This window comes from Pleurodeles waltl, chromosome 7 (genome assembly GCF_031143425.1).
Source record: "Pleurodeles waltl isolate 20211129_DDA chromosome 7, aPleWal1.hap1.20221129, whole genome shotgun sequence".
Classification (NCBI taxonomy): Eukaryota; Metazoa; Chordata; class Amphibia; order Caudata; family Salamandridae; genus Pleurodeles; species Pleurodeles waltl.
In genome coordinates, this window is record NC_090446.1 from 402123447 (window position 1) to 402146000 (window position 22554).

The window sequence follows — 22554 nt, forward strand, 5'->3', positions numbered from 1 at the left end:
AAAAACTCCCTGGAGTCTAGTGGTTTCTGCCCCCCTTGGGGGCAGGTTGGCCTCATCAAAATAGGCCAATCTGCCCCCAAGGGGGGCAGAAATAGCCTAAATATAATTTGCCCCCTAGGGGAGCGACCCTTGCCTAAGGGGTCGCTCCCCACCTGAAAAAAAGAAAAAAAAATGATCCCTGGTGCCCTAGAGGTTTCTGCCCCCCCTGGTGGCAGAAAAGGCCTTCCTGAAAAATGCCCCCCATTGGGAGCGACCCTTGCCCAAGGGGTCGCTCCCTTATGTCTATTTAAAAAACAAAACAAAAAAAACATCCCTGGTGTCTAGTGGGCGTTTCAAAAGCCGGATTGCAAGCAATCCGGCTTTTGAAACGCTTGGAGAGACTTCAAAGGGAAGGAAATACATTTCCTTCCCTTTGAAGCCTCTCCGTGCCTCCCCCACGTGATCGAAAGAGAAATGCAAAGCATTTCTCTTTCGATCGCGCTGGAAGCTATGGGGGGAGGCCCTGTGACAAATCAGCACGCTGATGTCACAGGGGGGTGGGGGGGGGGGGCGGGGGTTGGGGTTGGAAGGGGAAGGGCTTCCCCTTCCATCCCTGCCTTGGGGGGGTGGGTGGGGAGCACGGGGGGGGGGGGGAGCGCCAGCGCTCCCCCCAGTTCTTGTGAGCACACGGGGACTGGTGCCTTGGACGAGGTGACCTCGTCCAAGGCACAGAACCGGTTAAAGTGGTAATAACACCCCACCTCCCCCATCCCTGCTACTGACAACTCCTTACCAAGTCCTAGTATGGCCCCAAGTATGACCTCTTCCCCAGTCTGCGGCATCACTCAGCCTCGTGCCATTTCAGTGTTTGATGGGTCTACCTGCGCCCCCGTAGGCACCGAATAGCTCCGCTGCTCCAGCCACTCCCATATCTCTGCTGGCATGGTTAACAAGTACATTTCGCCTTCCAAGGTAATGCAGAGCCTGGTAGGAAGAAACTGGGCATATTTTGTGTACAGGCTTTTGAGGTGCCTCTTGACATCCATGAATATCTACTTTTCGTTCTGCACCAACGTAATGTAGTCTGGATAAATATTAACCGTGGCCCCCTCCATTATGTGGCCTAGCCCTTTGCAGTATTGCATCCCTATCTCAGTATTTTAGGAGTTTTGCCATCACGGCACTGGGAGCAAGTAATTTTCCCGGCACCCTATGAGCCAGCTCCACCATGTGAACCATTTAGATAACGGTCCCCTCCAGGACCACCGTAGTGAGCCTATATTCAAGAAACAGTTCCATCAAAGGGTCTTCTGCGCTCTGTGAGGCCCAGGCGTGGTTCTTTTGTGAGCGGCCTTCTGCATTATTGACCTTAATTCCCCCCAATTTCCCCCCTCCTGTCCCCCACTGTTTTTTCCAATGACGTAATGCGGGTGCCATGCTCCAACATAGTTACAGCCAGAGTTGACTATGTTTCTGACAATTTCCTGTGGTCTTCTTTAAGTAGGTTTACGTCACGGGCCACAGTTTCAGTTTTCCATTTCAAAGCCTCTTAAGTGTCTGATGACTGCCATAAGTCACCATGTAGGATTCTAACCCTCAAGGTACCCAAGGACTGCTCTAGGGCGGTGCGGCTGGTGCAGACTTCGAGTGGGGAGTGCTGTGTTTTCAGGTATATTATTGTTTTGAAAGCACCTGCTGCTGCGTTCCTTGCCTCCATCAATTTTCAGGCAATAATAAAAATGTCAAGATTAATGTTCTGCCTGGAGAGAAATGAGTTTTCTGTGGTGGAAGTTTTAAGGTAGCTCAAGGGGTTAATATACCTGCTGAAAAGAAGTTGTACCATGCAGATCACAAGGAGGATATAATGCATATAGGTCAGCGGGTTACTACTTGTCAGATGTAATTTTGTTACTTGCAGTTTATAAGTTAAAATCCTAATGTAGAACACTGCGCTATTAACTGTAATTAAAATAAATGCATACATACTGCAAGGTATAGATTAGAGTGTTATGAATTTTCCCCAGCCTTTCATTATCGTAATGTTGGAAATGGGGTTCATGTGGGTAGAATTCAATTCTTATTAAAGGGAAACCCCAAACATGGTGTTAGTTTAAATTCTGAGTGTGTGCTTCTCCAGACCAAGCATGATTAAACTATAGAGCCTACTAGTATGGATGACATGTGACTCCTCAACGTAGTCCTTTGTCTTATGTGACATTTCTCATAAACTGATTTTCACACCTATGATTGATTGCCTTTGTGTAATAAGTGTGCAATGCAAAGTGTTCTGACACCCTACACTTACGAGTGCTCTATAAAGCTAATTAAATGTTTCAGAGAGAAAGAGGTTATGGAGACTTGAGTGGCTTCGTTAAAGGGTGGTTGTAGGAAGTTGGCTCTGTATATACTATTTCAAAGTAAGAAATAGTGTGCACAGAGTCCAAGGGTTCCCCTTAGAGGTAAGATAGTGGCAAAAAGAGATAATTCTAATGCGCTATTTTGTGGTAGTGTGATCGAGCAGTAGGCTTATCAGAGGGTAGTCTTAAGCATTTGTTGTACACACACAGGCAATAAATAAGGAAAACACACTCAAATACTTACTCCAGGCCAATAGGTTTTTATATTGAAAAATATATTTTCTTAGTTTATTTTAAGAACCACAGGTTCAAGATTTACATTAAACACTTTAAATGTAAGGTACTTCACTTAGATACTTTAGGAACTTTGAATGAACACAACATCATGTACAGTCTTTGTAAAAATGGCAATAAGCTTTTTCAAAAGTTGACACAGTGCAAAAATCAACAGTTCCTGGGGGAGGTAAGTAAAGGTTAGTTTTGAAGGTAAGTAAAACTTTAAGTATCAAAGTTGGGGCATAGGAAGCCCACCGTTGGGGGTTCAAGGCAACCCCAAAATTACCACACCAGCAGCTCAGGGCCGGTCAGGTGCAGAGGTCGGAGAGGTGCCCAAAACACATAGGCTTCTATGGAGAACAGGGGTGCCCCGGTTCCGGTCTGCCAGCAGGTAAGTACCTGCGTCCTCGGGGGGCAGACCAGGGGGGTTTTGTAGGGCACCGAGGGGGACACAAGAAGGCACAGAAAGTACACCCTCAGCGGCACAGGGGCGGCCGGGTGCAGTGTGCAAACAGGCGTCTGGTTTTGAATAGGAAGTAATGGAGGGAGCCGGGGGTCACTTCAACGATGCAGGCAGGCACAGGGGGGCTCCTTGGGGCAGCCACCACCTGGGCTAGGCAGAGGGTCGCCTGGGGGTCGCTCTTGCACTGGAGTTCGGTTCCTTCAGGTCCTGGGGGCTGTGGGTGCAGTGTTGGTTCCAGGCGCCGGGTCCCTTGTTACAGGCAGTTGCGGTCAGGGGGAGCCTCTGGATTATCTCCGCTGGCATAGCTGTGGAGGCTCAGGGAGGGCCCTCTCTGGTTACTCACAGGCTCGCAGTCGCTGGGGAGTCCTCCCTGAGGTGTTGGTTTTCTGCAGGTCGAGCTGGGGGTGTCTGGTGCAGAGTGGAAAGTCTCACGCTTCCGGCAGGAAACGTGAAGTCTTTAAAGTTGCTTCTTTGTTGCAAAGAACTTGCAGGTTTTTGAACAGGGCCGCTGCTCACAGGAGTTTTTTGGTCCTTGGGTGCAGGGCAGTCCTCTGAGGCTTCAGAGGTCGCTGGTCCCTGTTGGATGAGTCGCTGTTGCAGTTTTCTTCGAAGTTGGGAGACAGGCAGGTATGGCTGGGGCCAAAGCAGTTGTCGTCTCCGTCTTCTCTGCAGGGCTTCAGGTCAGTAGTCCTTCTTGTTAAGGTTGCAGGAATATAGTTTCCTAGGTTCTGGGGGCCCCCTAAACACTGAATTTAGTGGTGTGTTTAGGTCTGGGAGGGCAGTAGCCAATGGCTACTGTCCTGGAGGGTGGCTACACCCTCTTTGTGCCTCCTCCCTGTGAGGAGGGGGCGTGGGGGGGGGGACATCCCTAATTCTATTGGGGGAATCCTCCACTCTCAAGATGGAGGATTTCTAAAAGCAGGAGTCACCTCAGCTTAGGACACCTTAGGGGCTGTCCTGACTGGTGGGTGGCTCCTCCGTGTTTTTCTAATTATCTCCTCCAGCCTTGCCACCAAAAGTGGGGGCAGTGGCTGGAGGGGCGGGCATCTTCACTAGCTAGGATGCCCTGTGGTGCTGTAACAAAAGGAGTGAGCCTTTGAGGTTCACTGCCAGGTGTTACAGTTCCTGCAGGGGGAGGTGAGAAGCACCTCCACCCAGTACAGGCTTTGTTCCTGGCCACAGAGTGACAAAGGCACTCTCCCCATGTGGCCTGCAACATGTCTGGTGTGTGGCAGGCTGGCAGAAACTAGTCAGCCTACACTGGAAGTCGGGTTGGTATTCAGGGGGCACCCCTAAGGTGCCCTCTGGGTGTATGTTAGAATAAATTGCACACGGGCATCAGTGTGCATTTATTGTGCTGAGAAGTTTGATACCAAACTTCCCAGTTTTCAGTGTAGCCGTTATGGAACTGTGAAGTTCGTGTTTGACGAACTCCCAGACCATATACTCTTATGGCTACCCTGCACTTACAATGTCTTAAGGTTTTGCTTAGACACTGTAGGGGCATAGTGCTCATGCGCATATGCCCTCCCCTGTGGTATAGTGCACCCTGCCTTAGAGCTGTAAGGCCTGCTAGAGGAGTGACTTAGCTATGCCACAGTGTGAGGTTGGCATGGCACTCTGAGGGGAGTGCCATGTTGACTTAGTCTTTTTCTCCCCACCAGCACACACAAGCTGTGAGGCAGTGTGCATGTGCTGAGTAAGGGGTCCCCAGGGTGGCGTAAGACATGCTGCAGTCCTTAGAGACCTTTCCTGGCATCAGGGCCCTTGGTTCCAGTTACAAGGGACTTACCTAAGGGCCAGGGTTGTGCCAATTGTGGAGACAAAGGTAGAGTTTAGGGAAAGAACACTGGTGCTGGGTCCTGGTTAGCAGGGTCCCAGCACACTTTCAAATCATACCTTAGCATCAGCAAAGGCAAAATGTCAGGGGTCACCATGCCAAGGAGGCGTTTCCTTACAGTGGTAGTGAGGGAATCTGTGGCGGAAGTGGTCATTTTTGGGGGGGGGGGGGGGGGGGCACGGGGGGTGCCAACCAACATTGTCGCACAGGGCGCTACCAGTGCTAATGCCGACCCTATAGCTGCTGACGGAGATAGCTGCTGGGGCAGGTGCCTGCACCCAGCACTACCTTGGCAGCTGTATGGGCTTCTTGCGCACCATGTTTTCTACCACGTTTTCAAGTACTGGATGTGGGATTCGCTGCCCCCTTCTGATCCATGAAGGAGTTATAATAGCTCCAGAAACAGGAAGGCGGGCGCGGGTTGCGGAACGACTCCCTAAGCCTAGGGTGACCAGATTTTGAAACGAAAAAACTGGGACAGGTCAGACATAAAAATAGGACTGAAGCCTTTGGTCTCACTTTTATATCTGGTCTGTCCTTTAAATGTGCGTGTAGATAAATATGTGTGTGTATATATATGTTCGATGGCATGTGTAGCTGCAGATACACATGCTATGCATAGGTCCTGACATCTAGTGTTGGGCTCGGAGTGTTACAAGTTGTGTTTTTTTTAATTATTTTTTTAAGAAGTGTTTTCGAGTCACTGGAACGAGTGACTCCTCCTCTTCGGCTCCATTGCGCATGGGCATCGACTCCATCTTAGATTGTTTTCTTTCCGCCATCGGGTTCGGACTTGTTTCTTTTTGCGCTGGTAGTTTGAGTCCAAAAATGACTACAAACTCTCTAATTCGTCGGTATTGTTTAGATCGCGTACCATCTATCATCGACACTTCCGTATCGGCAGATCCAGCTCCTTATTTGCCCCTCGGGGCACCCGTGCCCAACTCGGGCCTGGTCGGTCCGACCAAAGCCTTATCGAAGCCTAATGGACCTGGCTATGTTTCGTTTCTGCCCTGGGTGCCACGCCAAGTTCCCTTATACGGACCAACATCTTGTCTGTAACCTGTGTCTATCTCCAGACCACCGAGAGGATACTTGCAAGACCTGCAGATCCTTCCACTCGAAGAAGACTCTACGAGACCGAAGAGCGCGAAGGTTGGAAATAGCGTCGAGAAGCACCGAACGTCTTGACGTGGAAGAAGAGGATATTATGCACACCGCAGTCTCCGTTCGGGGTCCGACTCCGAGCAAGAGTCCGACAATGACAGACCAATCACAGCAGGACAGCACGTGAGTACGCCTGCCCCTGTTCCATCCAAGCCCAAACACAAGGCCTCGGGGACCCAACTGCCAGAAGGCCATGGCTCCACCTGTAAAAAGACTTCAGGTGACTAAGCAACAACTTCAGCACCGAGAAAGAGCACGCCTTCGAAGCCTTCGGACTCGTGCCGGAGAGCAGGCTCCAAAATAGGCAAACACCGACCCATTGAGTCGAAGCCTCGAAAATCCCTCTCTGAGCAGAGGCCAACACCTACTCCAGGCCTTTCGATTCAGAGGAAACCGCTTCGGAGCCAAAAAGACCCATATACACAGAGGAGCATGGACTTTCCAAACAACTTAAAGCCATAGGTTTTCTGAGGAACTTACGCAAATGGAGGAATTTGATGAAAGGCAGGCCAGAATTCAGATTCATAAAGACACTGGCAAGATCTTAACTGCACCTCCTCTAAAAACAGAGGAAGCTGGCCTTTCAAGGACATTTGTACACTAATCTGCCACCAGCTAAAGTGACAAAACCCAAAGAAAAATCTCCACCTCCTCAGTTCTCACCTCATCAGTCTCCTCCTCATTCTCCTCACCGTCTCTCCACCTACTACCCCCACTGCACATTCGCACCAAGATAATGTCGACCCATGGGACCTTTACGATGATCCCATTTCTGATAGCAGTCCAAACTGCTATCCGTCAAAACCATCAACCCCAGAGGATAGCACCTCATACACTCAGGTTCTAGTAGGGCAGCGTCATACCATAACGTAGCCATGCACACAGAACCTCTTGAGGATGATTTTCTCTTTAATAAGCTATCCTCCACTCACACTACGTACCAGTCTCTACCCATGCTTCCTGGCATGTTGAAACATGCACATCAGATTTTTCAGGAACCAGTTAAGGGAAGAGTCATCACGCCTAGGGTAGAAAATAAATATAAGCCGCCTCCTTCTGACCCAGCTTTCATTATCCAGCAGCTATCTCCAGATTCCGTAGTTGTCAGTGCAGCCAGGAAAAGGGGCGAACTCCCAGTCGTCTGGTGATTCACCACCACCAGATAAAGAAAGCAGGAAGTTCGATGCTGCTGGTAAGAGTAGCATCACAAGTGGCTAATCAATGGAGAATAGCCAACTCCCAAGCACTACTGGCAAGGTACGATAGGGCCCACTGGGACGAGATGAAAGATATCATCCAGCAGCTCCCCAAGGATCAACAAAAAAAGAGCCCAGCAAATAGTTGAGGAAGGGCAGGTTATTACAAATAATCAAATTAGGTCAGCTCTAGACTCCGCAGACACAGCAGCAAGAACAATCAATACTGCAGTCACCATTAGAAGACACGCATGGCTTTGGTCATCAGGGTTTAAACCAGAAATCCAGCAGGCTGTCCTTAACATGCCATTTAATGAAAAAATACTTTTTGGCACTCAGATTGATACAACCATTTTAAAAATGAAAAAGGACTCTGACACGGCAAAAGCCATGGGTGCTCTTTATTCAACACAGTACAGAGGCTCATTTCGAAAGCCTCAATACAGGGGAGGTTTTAGAGCCCAAACATCTGAGGGGATGTCCCTCACAATCAAAACCGTCTTACCAGCCTCAGTGCCAAAGAGGTGGGTTTCGAGGAACCTACAGGGGCCAATTCCCCAGAGGTAGGGGAAAATATCAGCCCTCAAAGCAAACCTCACACACAAAGCAGTGACTTGCTCCGCATCTTCCCTCACCACACTTCCCTTGTGGGAGGAAGACTGCACAAGTTCCACACACACACTGGTTACCCATCACAACAGACAATTGGGTCTTATCCATTATCCAACATGTATACTGCATAGAATTTGCACAAATTCCTCCAGACCCACACAAACTCTCCTCCCAACACATTTCAGTGTTGCAAACAGAGGTACAGTCACTATTACTCAAACAAGCCATAGAGCTTGTACCACATCATGAAATAGGAACAGGGGTTTACTCCCAGTATTTCCTCATTCCCAAAAAACATGGAACATTGAGACCAATACTAGATCTCAGAACCCTCAATCTTTACATCCTATCAGAACACTTTCACCTGGTAACACTACAGGATGTAGTCCCACTGTTATAACAACAAGAAATTATGGCAACATTGGATCTCAAAGATGCGTATTTTCACATACCCATCCATCCAGGGCACAGATAATATCTCAGGTTTGTAATACAAGGAAAACATTACCAGTTCAAGGTGTTACCTTTCGGGATAACAACAGCTCCCAGAGTATTTACAAAATGCCTTGCTGTAGTCGCAGCCTACATAAGAGGGCAACAGATCCATGTCTTCCCATATCTTGACGACTGGCTAATAAAATCCAACAGAGTGTGTCAGCACCATACACGTTATGTAATACAGACCCTATACACGCTAGGGTTCTCAGTAAACTGCCAAAATCTCACTTACAACCAGCGCAAGTTCAACAGTATTTAGGAGCCACATTAAGTACCCAAACAGCACTTGCAAGCCCAAGTCCACAAAGGGTACAATCATTCGACAATATATTACCACAAATTCAGTCAAACCAACAGTACACAGTCAAGTTTGTCATGAAACTGTTGGGCATGATGGTATCCTGCATTGCCATTGTCCCGAATGCAAGGCTAAACATGCGGCCCTTACAACAGTGCCTTGCAGACAATGGTCACAGACACATGGTCAACTTCAAGATCAAGTGTTGATAGACCGCCAAACACACATCTCGCTTCAGTGGTGGAATTCCACAAATGTAAACAAAGGACGGCCATTTCAAGACCCTGTGCATCAAGCCACACTTACAACAGATGCATCTATGATTGGATGGGGAGCACACCTCAACAATCACAACATTCAGGGACAATGGGACAACAAACACAAACAACTTCACATAAATCACTTAGAATTGCTAGCCATATTTCTAGCACTCAAAGCCTTTCAACTTCTTCTCGTTCACAAACACATTCCCATCAAAACAGACAACATGATTATAACCCCTTAGCTGCTGGGCCTTTCCCCCCCCAGTGCTGAGCCCTTTTTTGGCTATTTGGGGTAGTTCGCGCTTAGGGCTTCATAACTTTTTGTCCACATAAGCTAACCACGCCAAATTTGCGTCCTTTTTTTCCAACATCCTAGGGATTCTAATGGTACCCAGAGTTGGTGGTTTCCCCTGGAGGAGACCAAGAAAATAGCCAAAATACAGTGAAAATTTTGTTTTTTCCCAAAAAATGGGAAAAAAGGGCTGCCGAAGAAGGCTTGTGGTTTTTTCCCTGAAAATGCCATCAACCAAGGGTTTCTGGTGCTGAAATCACTATCTTCCCACCATTCAGGAACGGGCAGACTTGAATCAGAAAACCGAATTTTTCAACACAAATTTGGCATTTTACTGGGACATACCCCATTTCTACTATATTTGGTGCTTTCAGCCTCCTTCCAGTTAGTGACAGGAATGGGTGTGAAACCAATGCTGGATCCCGGAATGCTAAACATTTCTGAAAACTAGACAAAATTCTGAATTCAGCAAGGGGTCATTTGTGTAGATCCTACAAGGTTTTCCTACAGAAAATAACAGCTGAAATAAAAAAATATTGAAATTGAGCTGAAAACAACAGCCATTTTTCTTTATGTTTTACTCTGTAACTTTTTCCTGCGATGTCAGATTTCTGAAAGCAATATACCGTTTTGTCTGCTGGACTCTTCTGGTTGCGGGGATATAAAGGGCTTGTAGGTTCATCAAGAACCCTAGGTACCCAGAGCCAATAAATAAGCTGCACCCTGCAGTTGGTTTTCATTCTATACTGGGTATACAGCAATTCATTTGCTGAAATATGAAGAGTGAAAAAGAGGTATCAAGAAAACCTTTGCATTTCCAAAATGGGATCAAGATAAGGTTTTGAGGAGCAGTGGTTATTTGCACATCGCTGAATTCCGAGGTGCCCATACTAGCATGTGAATTGCAGGGCATTTCTCAAATAGACGTCTTTTTTACACACTCTCTTATATTTGGAAGGAGAAAATGTAGAGAAAGATAAGGGGCAATAACACTTGTTTTGCTATTCTGTGTTCCCCCAAGTCTCCCGATAAAAATGATACCTCACTTGTGTGGGTAGGCCTAGTGCCCGCGACAGGAAATGCCCCAAAACACAACATGGACACATCCTATTTTTTTTAATAGAAAACACAGCTGTTTTTTCCAAAGTGCCTACCTGTAGATTTTGGCCTCTAGCTCAGCCGGCACCTAGGGAAACCTACCAAACCTGTGCATTTCTGAAAACTAGAGACCTAGGGGAATCCAAGGAGGGGTGACTTGCGGGGCTCGGACCAGGTTCTGTTACCCAGAATCCTTTGCAAACCTCAAAAAGTGGCCAAAAAAACAAGTTTTCCTCACATTTCGGTGACAGAAAGTTCTGGAATCTGAGAGGAGCCACAAATTTCCTTCCACCCGGCGTTCCCCTAAGTCTCCCGATAAAAATGATACCTCACTTGTGTGGGTAGGCCTAGCGCCCGCGACAGGAAATGCCCCAAAACAGAACGTGGACACATCACATTTTTTCATAGAAAACAGTGCCTACCTGTGGATTTTGGCCTCTAGCTCAGCCGGCACCTAGGGAAACCTAGCAAACCAGCACATTTTTGTAAACTAGAAACCCAGGGGAATCCAAGATGAGGTGACTTGTGGGGCTCGGACCAGGTTCTGTTACCCAGAATCCTTTGCAAACCTCAAAATGTGGCTAAAATACCACGTTTTCCACACATTTCGGTGACAGAAAGTTCTGGAATCTGAGGGGAGCCACAAATTTCCTTCCACCCAGCGTTCCCCCAAGTCTCCCGATAAATATGATACCTCACTTGTGTGGTTAGGCCTGGTGCCTGCGACAGGAATAGATCACACAACGGTCAATGTTGGTCCTTACGTGAGGCAGCTGTTGACCCTGGGGTGACCCATTCCTGACACAGGCACTAGGTGTAGGCACTCAAGTGGGGTAGTGTTTTTATCAGGACAGGTGAGGAGTCACTGGGTGGTAGGAATGTTGTGGATCCCAGCATATTCCTGTAGTTTGTGTGACAGAAATGCGAGAAAAATAGAGTTTTTTCTCAACATTTCAGCTTTGCAGGGTATTCTGGGTAAGAAAACTTTGGGGAATCCACACAAGTCACACCTCTGTGGACTCCCCCGAATGTCTAGTTTCCAGAAATGTTTGGGTTTAGTGTGTTTCTCTATATGGCCGCCGAATCCAGGACCAAAAACACAGGTGCCTGCCTTACAAAACCAGTTTGTTTTGCCATAGACAATTTTGATGTCTCCACAATATGATTTGGGTGGTGGAATTTGGGGCTGAACTAAATTGGTGAGCTCCCAAGAGAGCACTCTCTCTCTGCTTGCCGCCGCATTCACCTGCTCTCTGGGTTGGCCTAACCCACTATTACCCAGTTGCACGAACAGCTTGCGAAGGGACAGCAGGACTGTCCTCATCACCTCCCTCATAATGTACTGGAAGAGGAGTTTTCGAATGGGACTCCTCTGACTGAAAAATCACTCCCAGAGTCTGCGCCATTGTCCTATCCCTCAGATGCTGTCTCAGTATCTGATGTCTCAGTCTCTGATCCTATGTCAGAGCGGTCCTCTATAACCCGAGTGCAGGCAGCAGTCATCCATCAAGATGCCATCTCTGCTATTGGCTAAACTGTTGCTCTAAAACACTAGCCTACGTAGACAGTCACAAAATCGATGGTGTGTGTGAGATACGTGCAACAGTAGAGGCCACCTTACCTGCGCTTCTTCCCTCAATCAGCACGTACTTTCAAGACACTCAAAAAACACCTTGTCACATACCATTCGTCACAGTCTTTAGCACCTCCTGCGCCCAGTCCAACAATCATTATTGGTGCTCCCACTCCCTCCTCCTCGGATTCCCTCATTACCACCCAGAAAAAGTGCCCTTCATCTCTCCATAGACTTTACTAATGTACTCAGCTATTTACATAAAATACAGATGTGCTCTTTGCAGTAGGCATATAAACCTTCTGCGCTTCTTTATGGCACTAAAACTGCCACTAGACAAGTCGGACCCTTTTCCCCCCAGGGAAACCACACACATATTGACAAAAGTGATGTATATATGACAGCCAACCACCTGAAACTCAACTCAAGCAAAACCGAAATAATCCTCTTTGGCCCTCACCAAAAAAACCTGGGACCCCCCATGGTGGCCCACCACGCTAGGCCCTGCACCCACCCCCGCCAACTACGCACGCAACCTCAGCATCATCCTAGACTCCTCCCTCTCTATGACCCAACAAATCAACGCTCTTACCTCCTCATGCTTCAACAAACTCCGTATACTGAAAAACATTAAAATGGATCCCCACAGAGACCAGAAAAACTGTCACTCACGCACTCATCAGCAGCAGGCTTGATTACAGAAACGCCCTCTACGCCGGCACCACTCTAAAACTCAAGTGCAAACTACACGCATCCAGAACTCAGCAGCACGACTCATCCTCGACCTCCACCGACACGAACACATCTCTCCACACCTCAAATCCCTCCACTGGCTCCCCATTGACAAAAGGATCACCTTCAAGATCCTCATCCTCACACACAAATCACTCCACAACACAGGCCCTGCCTACCTCAACGAGAGTCACCTTCCACACCCCCACACGAAACGTCCGTTCAGCTGACCTCTCTCTCGCCTCTGACCCCCGCATCAAACACACCACCACCGGGGGCAGATCCTTCTCCTACATTGCACCCAAAACATGGAACGCACTCACAACCCACATTCGCAAGACCCAAAACCTACTTCTTTTCAGGAAGGGCCTCAAAACCTGGCTTTTTGAACAGTGAACCTCCTAGCCCCTTTCCCTCCCCCCCCCCCCCCCCCCCCCCCAGCGCCTTGAGACCCTCACAGGTGAGTAGCGCGCTTTATAAATCTCTTTGATACAGATCTACCTATATATATATATATATATATATATATATAAATATATATCTACATAGATATATCTATAGATATATCCATGTACCTAGATATATGTATCTACATAGATATATATATATATAGATATATACATATATTTTTTTTTAGTTGTTGTATGGTTTCCTTGGGGGCCAAAATGGCCCCCAGGGAAACCCTACAACATCTAAAAAAAAAATTGCCCCCACAGGGGGTCACCCTGCCCACGGGCGACCCCCTGTCATTTCATTTTTTTTTATTTTTATTTTTGAAAAAAAAAAAAATCCCCTGGGGGGGGGGGGTGGGCACGATCGCGCCCCCCCCCCCCCTCCCCAGGGGGCACCTACCTTTTTATTTTTTTAGGAAAATTATCCGGGGGGGGGGCGGCCCGTTTTCCGGGGGGGGGCTGCCCCCCAAAAGTGAAATCCCTGGTGTCTAGTGGGGTTTCCTGGCCCCCGATCGCAGCTGTGCTGCGATCGGGGGCCAGGAAACCGTTTCAGAAGGCCTCATAAGAAAGGGGAGACTCTCCCCTTTCTTACGAGGCCTTCTGAAACTGTTGCGACGCACCCGAGGATTTATTAATGCCCTTCCTGGTGTCGGCCACTGGTCGTGACCCGCACCAGGGAGGGTGTGTGGGCGTCGGCCAGTGGCCGACGCCCGCATTTAAGAGGATAATGTACTACTAAAAAACAAACAAGGAGGGACCCACTCATCACAACTATGCCTTCTAGCACAAAAGATTTGGCATTGGGCAATACAAAACAACATTCACCCTGTAGCACAATACATTCCAGGGATACACAGTCAATTAGCAGATGTTCTCCGCCGGGATCATCAACAAACACACAAGTGGGAAATTCAACCAATGGGGAACACCAGACATTGATCTATTCGCCACCAGCGAAAACGCAAAATGCCAAAACTTCGAATCCAGGTTTCCACACCCTCTATCCAAGGGCAATGCTCTGTGGATCAACTGGTCCGGGATATTTGCTTACGCTTTTCCCCCTCTCCTGCTCATTCCATTTCTGGTCAACAAACTGCATCAAATCAAACTCATACTTATAGCACAAACGTGGGCACTTCAACCATGGTACACGACATTGTTAGATCTATCACTAGTACCACACATCAACCTGCCAAACAAACCGGATCTGTTGACACAAAACAAACAACTAATCAGGCATCCAATTCCAGCAATACTCAATCTAGCAATTTGGCTCCTGAAGTCTTAGAGTTTGGATATCTACATCTTCCCCCAGAATGTATGGAAGTAATTAAACAAGCAAGAAAACCCACTACCAGGCAGTGCTATGCAAACAAAAGGTAAAGGTTTGTCTTTTACTGTCAATCCAAACAAATTACACCTCTTTCCGCATCAATACAAGACATTGTAGGTTATTTACTTCATCTACAAAAAGCAAATTTAGCTTTTACATCCATTAAAATACATCTCACAGCTATTTCAGCGTATTTACAAAATATACAAAACACGTCTTTATTTAGAGTCCCTGTTATCAGAGCCTTCATGGAAGGGTTAAACGTATCATACCACATGGAATCTCAATATTGTACTCACACGGCTCATGGGTCCACCATTTGAACCCATGCATTCGTGTCAGATTCAATATCTAATGTGGAAAGTAGTATTCCTCGTTGCAATCACTTCATTACGAAGAGTTAGTGAAATACCCTTTATACAAGTACAGAAACATAAAGCAGTACTTTGCACAAACCCAAAATTCCTACCTAAAGTCATCTCACCGTTTCATATCAATCAAACAGTGGAACTTCCAGTCTTTTTCCCACAGCCAGACTCAGTAGCAGAAAGATCGCTGCATACATTAGACATTAAAAGAGCTTTAATGTATTACATTGACAGAACAAAATAATTAAGGAAAACTAAACAGTTATTTGTGGCATTCCAAAAACCACATACCTGAAATCCAATCTCAAAACAAGGACTAGCTAGATGGATAGTAAAATGCATCCAAACGTGTTACCTAAAAGACAAAAGACAGCTATTAGTAACACCAAAAGCACATTCCACGAGAAAAAAAGGTGCAACAATGGCCTTTTTAGGAAATATACCAATGACAGAGAATTGTAAAGCAGCCCCTTGGTCAACACCCCATACATTTACCAAGCATTACTATGTAGATGTGTTAGCAGCACAACAAGCCACAGTTGGACAGGCTGTACTAAGAACACATTTGCAAACAACTTCAACTCCTACAGGCTGACTACCGCTTATGGGAGAAAAACTGCTTTGTAGTCTATGCATAGTATGTGTATCTGCAGCTACACATGCCATCGAACGGAAAATGTCACTTACCCAGTGTACATCTGTTTGTGGCATGTTCCCCTGCAGATTCACATGCGCTCACCTGCCTCCCTGGAAGCCTGCAGCCGTTTAAGCTACAGCAAACATTTGAACATATGTATATATACATTTCAATTCCATTTGCATGGACATCTCTTTTCTTTATACTCTATCACTTCTACCTTACCCTCTGCGGGAAAACAATGTAAGATGGAGTCGATGCCCATGTGCAATGGAGCCGAAGAGAAGGAGTCACTCGATCCTGTGACTCAAACACTTCTTCGAAGAAAAACAACTTGTAACACTCTGAGCCCAACAGTAGATGGCAGGACCTATGCATAGCATGTGAATCTGCAGAGGAACATGCCACGAACAGACGTACACTGGGTAAGTGACATTTTATATATATATATATATATATATATATATATATATATATATATATATATATATATATATATATATATGTATATATATATATGTTCGATGGCATGTGTAGCTGTAGATACACATGCTATGCATATGTCTGCCATCTGGTGTTGGGCTCGGAATGTTACGAGTTGTTTTTCTTCGAAGAAGTGTTTTCGAGTTACGGGATCAAGTGACTACTCCTCTTCGGCTCCATTATGCATGGGCATCGATTCCATGTTTTCTTTCCGCCATCAGGTTCGGACTTGTTTCCTTTCGCTCCGATAGTTTGGTTCGGAACATCTTGAACTCTTAATTTCTTGTCGGTATTGTAACGATCGCGTTACACCTTCAACCTACACTTCCGTACTGTCAAAACAAACATCTTTACTCACCCTTCGAGTCGCGCACCCAACTCGGGCCTGGTTGGGCCGACCGCGTGGAAGCCTCAGGGTTCGGACTCCATTCCTATTCTGTCCTCGGTGCCACGCTAAATTCCCTTATACGGACAAACAACTCGTCTGTAATCTCTGCCTTTCCCCCGACAATCGGGAAGAATATTGCAAGGCCTGCAGATCCTTCCAGTCAAAAAAGACACTCCGGGACAGAAGAGCCTGGAGACTTGAGATGGCATCAAAAAGCACTGAACATCTTGACATCGAAGAGGAAGAATTCATGCAGACTGCAGTCTCCGTTCGAGGATCCGACTCCGACCAGGATTCTTAGGAGGACAGACCCGTCACGGCAGGACAGCACATGAGTACACCTGCCCCTGTGTCATCTAAGCCCAACCATAAGGCCTTGGGAACCCCACTTCCGGAAGGCCATGGCTCGACCCGAAAGGAAACGCTCGGTGAACAACCCACTAGCTCGGCACCGAAGAAGGCCACCCCTCCGAAGCCATCGGACTCAAGCCGCAGCTCCATCTCCGAACCGAGCAAACACCGCTCTTCCGAGTCGAAATCTCGAAAATCATTTTTGGAGCCGAGACCATCTTCAACCCCATCTTTTTCGATACTGAAAAAGCCAGCTTCGGAGCCGAAAAAACCTAGTTATACTGAGGAGCACGGACTTTCAAAGGCACTTGGAGAAAGCCAAAAAATTACTGAGGAGGACTCACAAATGCAACCAGTCATGGAAGCAATGGATGGAAGGCAAGCCAGGATTCATATCCATAAAGAAACTGGCAGAATTTTAACTGCACCTCCTCCAAAACCAAAGAGGAAATTAGCCTTTCAGGAGGAATTGGACACTACACAGCCTCCAGCTAAAGTGCCAAAAACAAAGAAGAGACCTCCACCTCTTCAATTTTCTCCTCCTCACTCGCCACATCTACATATCTCTCCTCCGACCAGTCCTTCACCTATGCAGTCACCAGCACAGTCATTTGATTTGCAGCAGGACAATGTGGATCCATGGGATCTTTATGATCCAGACCCCATTCCAGACAATAACCAATTAGCAGATGTTCTCAGCAGAGATCATCAACAGACACACGAGTGGGAGATTCACCCTCAAGTACTTCAAAAATACTTTCATCAATGGGGAACACCAGACATAGATATGTTCACCACCAGCGAAAATGCAGAATGCCAAAACTTCGCATCCAGATACCCACATCCCCTATCCAAGGGCAATGCTCTATGGATCAATTGGTCAGGGATATTTGCTTACGCTTTTCCCCCTCTCCCACTCATTCCATTTCTAGTCAACAAATTGCGTTAAAACACGCTCAATCTGATACTCATAGCGCCAACGTGGGCACATCAGCCGTGGTACACAACACTACTAGACCTGTCAGTAGTACCAAACTCCCAAACAGACCAGATCTGTTGACACAAAACAAAGGGCTGATCAGGCACCCATATCCCAACACACTCAATCTAGCAATTTGGCTCCTGAGGTCATAGAATTTGGGTATTTACAACTACCAACTGAATTAATGGAAGTAATTAGGCAAACAAGAAAACCCACTACCAGACAGTGCTATGCCAACAAATGGAAAAGATTTGTATATTACTGTCAGTCTAAACAAATTGCCCCTCTTTCGGCATCAATGCAAGATATTGCATGCTATTTACTTCATTTACAAAAATCAAATTTAGCATTCTCTTCCAGAAAAATACACCTCACTGCAATCTCCGCATATTTGCAAAATATACAGCACATCTCTTTATTTAGAGTTCCTGTTATCAAAGCCTTCATGGAAGGTTTAAATGCATCATCCCACCCAGAACACCTCCAGTTCCTTTGTGGAATTTAAACATAGTGCATACGCGACTTATGGGCCCACCATTTGAACCTATGCACTCATGTCAAATGCCATTCTTAACATGGGATGTTGCCTTCCTAGTCGCAATTACATCATTGCGAAGAGTTAGTGAAATTCAAGCTTTCACTATTGAAGAACCGTTCATACAAGTACACAAACATAAAGTTGTACTACAAACTAACCCTAAATTTCTTCCTAAAGTAGTATCACCTTTTCATAGCAATCAAACAGTGGAACTACCAGTCTTCTTCCCACGGCCAGATTCTGTGGCAGAAAGAGCTCTACATACATTAGATATTAAAAGAGCTTTAATGTACTACATAGATAGAATAAAACCATTCAGGAAAACAAAATAGCTGTTTGTAGCTTTTCAAAAACCTCATAATGATAACCCCATTTCAAAACAAGGTTTAGCAAGATGGATAGTAAAATGCATCCAAACATGTTACCTTAAATCTAAAAGACAACTCTTTGTTGCTCCTAAATCGCATTCCACAAGGAAGAAAGGTGCTGCAATGGCCTTCTTAGGAAATATACCAATGGCTGAAATATTTAAAGCAACTACTTGGTCAACACCAAATACATTTACTAAACATTATTGTGTAGATGTTTTAGCAGCACAGCAAACCACAGTAGATCAGGCTGTCCTAAGAACATTATTTCAAACAACTTCAACTCCTACAGGCTAACCACCGCTTTTACAGGAGGAATAACTGCTTTCTAGTCTATGTGTAGCATGTGTATCTGCAGCTACACATGCCATTGAACGGAAAATGTCATTTACCCAGTGTTCATCTGTTCGTGGCATGTTCTGCTGCAGATTCAAATGCACCCTCTCACCTCCCTGGAAGCCTGTAGCTGTTTAAGTTAAACAAACACTTGTACATATGTATATGTGTGTGTGTGTGTATATATATATATATATATATATATATATATATATATATATATATTCCATTTGCATGGACATCTCTTTTATTTATATTCTATCACTTCTACCTTACCCTCTGCGGCACGTTGACCCCTAGCTCCTCGTGTTAAGTCCTCGTGGCCGGTCTCCAATGTCACCGGCTCCTTACTGCAGCTGTGCCCTAATCTAGGCTGGTTATATTTCCCGAAGGGCAAAGTGCCGAAAGAATCCTGAGTTGGTTGCTCCCAGCAAGTTACGCGTTCAGGCTATTGGGGTGGTGGTGGGTTGGGGGGTGTCCTTGTTTCCCCCAACCTGTAGTCTCGGTGCAGTCTCCTTTCCGTTGGCCCCCCCTAGCCGAAGCATTGGCTTCTGAATATCTGCTGAGAACGTGGGGGCCTCGCCAGACTCTCACCACAACACCAAATAAATTGGCCCCAACAGCTGGCAGCTGGCTGGGCTTGGTCAGTCATTCTCTGTCGGGTTCACCGCTGTGGCACCAGTGCCCTTTTCTGCCGTCATCCCGTTGCTGCCCCACCTGGGTCAGACACTAAGGTCTTAGGGCGCCGCGTGTCATGTGGGTTATCCCCCAGATTTTACCCCCAGGATGGTGTCTAATTAGAGGATAGGGTCTCTTCACTCCAAACCCCCTATCACCTAAATCACCTAATATGGCCTGATGTCCACACCACTGCATACCCTCCCCCCCCCCCCCCCCCCCCCCCCCCCTCAAAAGGCCCTCCTATGGCCCATCCTCCGTGTTCAGCACCGGCGTGCACTGATTTGGGGTGAGGGAGCTGACCTGGTGGGTGACTCTCTGAGGAAATTTCCCCCGGCCCCCACACCTCCATTGGCACAGGGGACTCGTTCCAGCGCCTGCACGGTCTCATCACGCTTTCGGTGCCTGGCACACTTCATTGCCAGCGCTATCTTATCCCCCTCCGCGAGCCTGCCTGTCTCCGGATCCTGCTACCACTCCCCCTCTGCATTTCCTCAGTTGGAGCTTAGGTATGTCACTCCCCCCCTTCGGGTCTCCAATACCCATTCACTGAACCTGGGGCAAACAGGAGAAATAACCTCACTCGCCTCAGCAGTTACGTCTCTGCCTCCAGGCGTCCCAGGCTACGCCCTGGAGAATCAGTCTTCATGCTTAGGACTCTGCTGCAAAGGTGAACAAGATCCCTGCGTCTGTAGACAGAAAGTATTTTTGGTATAAGAGATCAGATTTCAATAAATACACCAAAAGTGTTCTCAAAAGGTCTGTGGCTTGAGAATAGCGATCAGTATCCAGTTAGCCAGTATATATATGGTTATAAGCAAAATCTAAGCTTATTCTATATCTCATTAAATACTGGTACCTACTTTTTTATTTTTTTTCCCTATGGGAGGCCTGCATATATTTTCTTTTGTGTCATTTTAACATTTGTTAAAAGTTAATAACTATCTTTAATGATTTGACATATATACAGTTGTCATAACGGATGATTTATAATCATTATATTTTTCAGAAAAACATATTGAAACTGTACTTGATATTCAAACCGAGGAAACATTGATTGACTTTTCAGGGAAAATCAAGAGAAAACCGAAACCAGGACGATCAACCAAACGATCTTCAAATAGTATGCAAGAGATGGTTGATGTAATCCATATGACAATAGGTCCTACAGTGACTCATCCTTTGAATGAACAGCCTTCCAGTCCAAAACAACCACCTCAAGGTGAGAATTGCTGCTGTGTACCAACGTTACAGCTAAAATAGTCTGTATTACTTGTCTTCTGGTTTACTTAAGCATTCAACAACATACGCTTAATTGTTTTCTGGTCAAATCCAGATATTTTCAAAGTTACATTTTATATTTTGGTGTGATGAAGTTGAAAAGCAGTAACCTTCTCTTTGATAAGAGACTTTTAACTGCATTTTCCTCACCTTAGAATATTCCCCAGGCATCAGACTGGATCCAGAAACCTCTTTCAGTAGCCAAGCCTCCTTTCTCCGGAGCCAAACCTCCTTTTCTTGCTATTTAGGGTCTCTCCTCTGGGCTATTCCTCAGATAATGAATTCAAGAGATCACCAGAGTTCCTCTGCACTTCCCTCTTCGACTTCTGCCAAGGATCGACCGCTGACTGCTCCAGGACACCTGCAAAACCGCAACAAAGTAGCAAGACCACTACCAGCAACATTGTAGCGCCTCATCCTGCCGGCTTTCTCGACTGTTTCCTGGTGGTGCATGCTCCGAGGGCTGTCTGCCTTCACCCTGCACTGGAAGCCACGAAGAAATCTCCCATGGGTCGACGGAATCTTTCCCCTGCCAACGCAGGCACCAAACTTCTGCATCACCGGTCCTCTGGGTCCCCTCTCATCCGGACGAGCGTGGTCCCTGGAACACAGGAGCTGGGTCCAAGTGTCTCCCCCAGTCCAGTGGCCCTTCTGTCCAAATTTGGTGGAGGTAAGTCCTTGCCTCCCCACGCCAGACAGCAAACCTGTGTACTGCGTGATTTGCAGCTGCGCCGGCTTCTGTGCACTTTTACAGGACTTCCTTTGTGCACAGCCTAGCCTGGGTCCCCAGCACTCTGTCCTGCATTGCCCAACTCGCTGAGTTGGACTCCGACGTCGTGGGACCCTCCTTTGTGACTGAGTCGACTGCTGTCCTCAGATCTTATAAGTGCTTGTTCCGGTACTTCTGCAGGTGCTGCCTGCTTCTGTGGGGGCTCTCTGAGTTGCTGAGCACCCACTCTGTCTTCTCCTCCAAGGGGCGACATCCTGGTCCTTCCTGGTCCACAGCACCCAAAATCCACAACTGTGACTCTTGCAGCTAGCAAGGCTTGTTTACGCTATTTCTGCGTGGAAACACTTCTGAATCCTTCAGCACACTGTGGGACATCTTCTAACCAAAGGAGAAGTTTCTGGCACCTTCTGTTGTTGCAGAATCTTCGGCTTCTTCCACCCGGAGGCAGCCCTTTTGCACCTTCATCCGGGGTTTAGTGGGCTCCTGCTCCCCCTGGACACTTGCGTGACTCTTGGACTTGGTCCCTGTCTTTTACAGGTCCTCAGGTCCAGGAATCCGTCTTCAGTGCTTTGGTAGCCGTTGCGGTTCTTGCAGAATCCCCTATCACGACTATACTGTCTTTCTGGGGTAGTAGGGTAACTATTCCTACTTTTCAGGGTCTTGGGGTGGGGGTATTTTTGGACACCCTTACTGTTTTCTTACAGTCCCAGCGACCCTCTACAACTGCCCATAGGCGTGGGGTCCATTCGTGATTCGCATTCCACTTTTGGAGTATATGGTTTGTGTTGCCCCTGTTTGCACTACTTTTCTCACTGTTACTTACCTGTTTTGGGTTTGTGAACATATAATTTGTGTATATTACTTACCTCCTAAGTGAGGGTATCCTCTGAGATACTTTTGGCATATTGTCACTAAAATAAAGTACCTTTATTTTTAGTAACTCTGTGTATTGTGTTTTCTTATGATATTGTGCTCTATGATATAA

At 46.7% G+C, this 22554-nt stretch overlaps 1 protein-coding gene across 7 annotated transcripts in view; it reads left to right on the forward strand.

Moving 5' to 3' along the window:
* PHF20 (PHD finger protein 20) overlaps positions 1 to 22554 on the forward strand; it is a 1394195-nt gene that overhangs the window by 488106 nt on the left and 883535 nt on the right. For 6 of the 7 annotated variants that reach the window (XM_069243878.1, XM_069243882.1, XM_069243880.1 and 3 more), the window contains one exon: positions 20568 to 20780. In XM_069243878.1, coding sequence (XP_069099979.1) covers positions 20568 to 20780 — 213 coding nt within the window. The remainder of the gene's footprint in view (positions 1 to 20567; positions 20781 to 22554) is intronic. The other variant, XM_069243883.1, reaches the window with a different exon arrangement.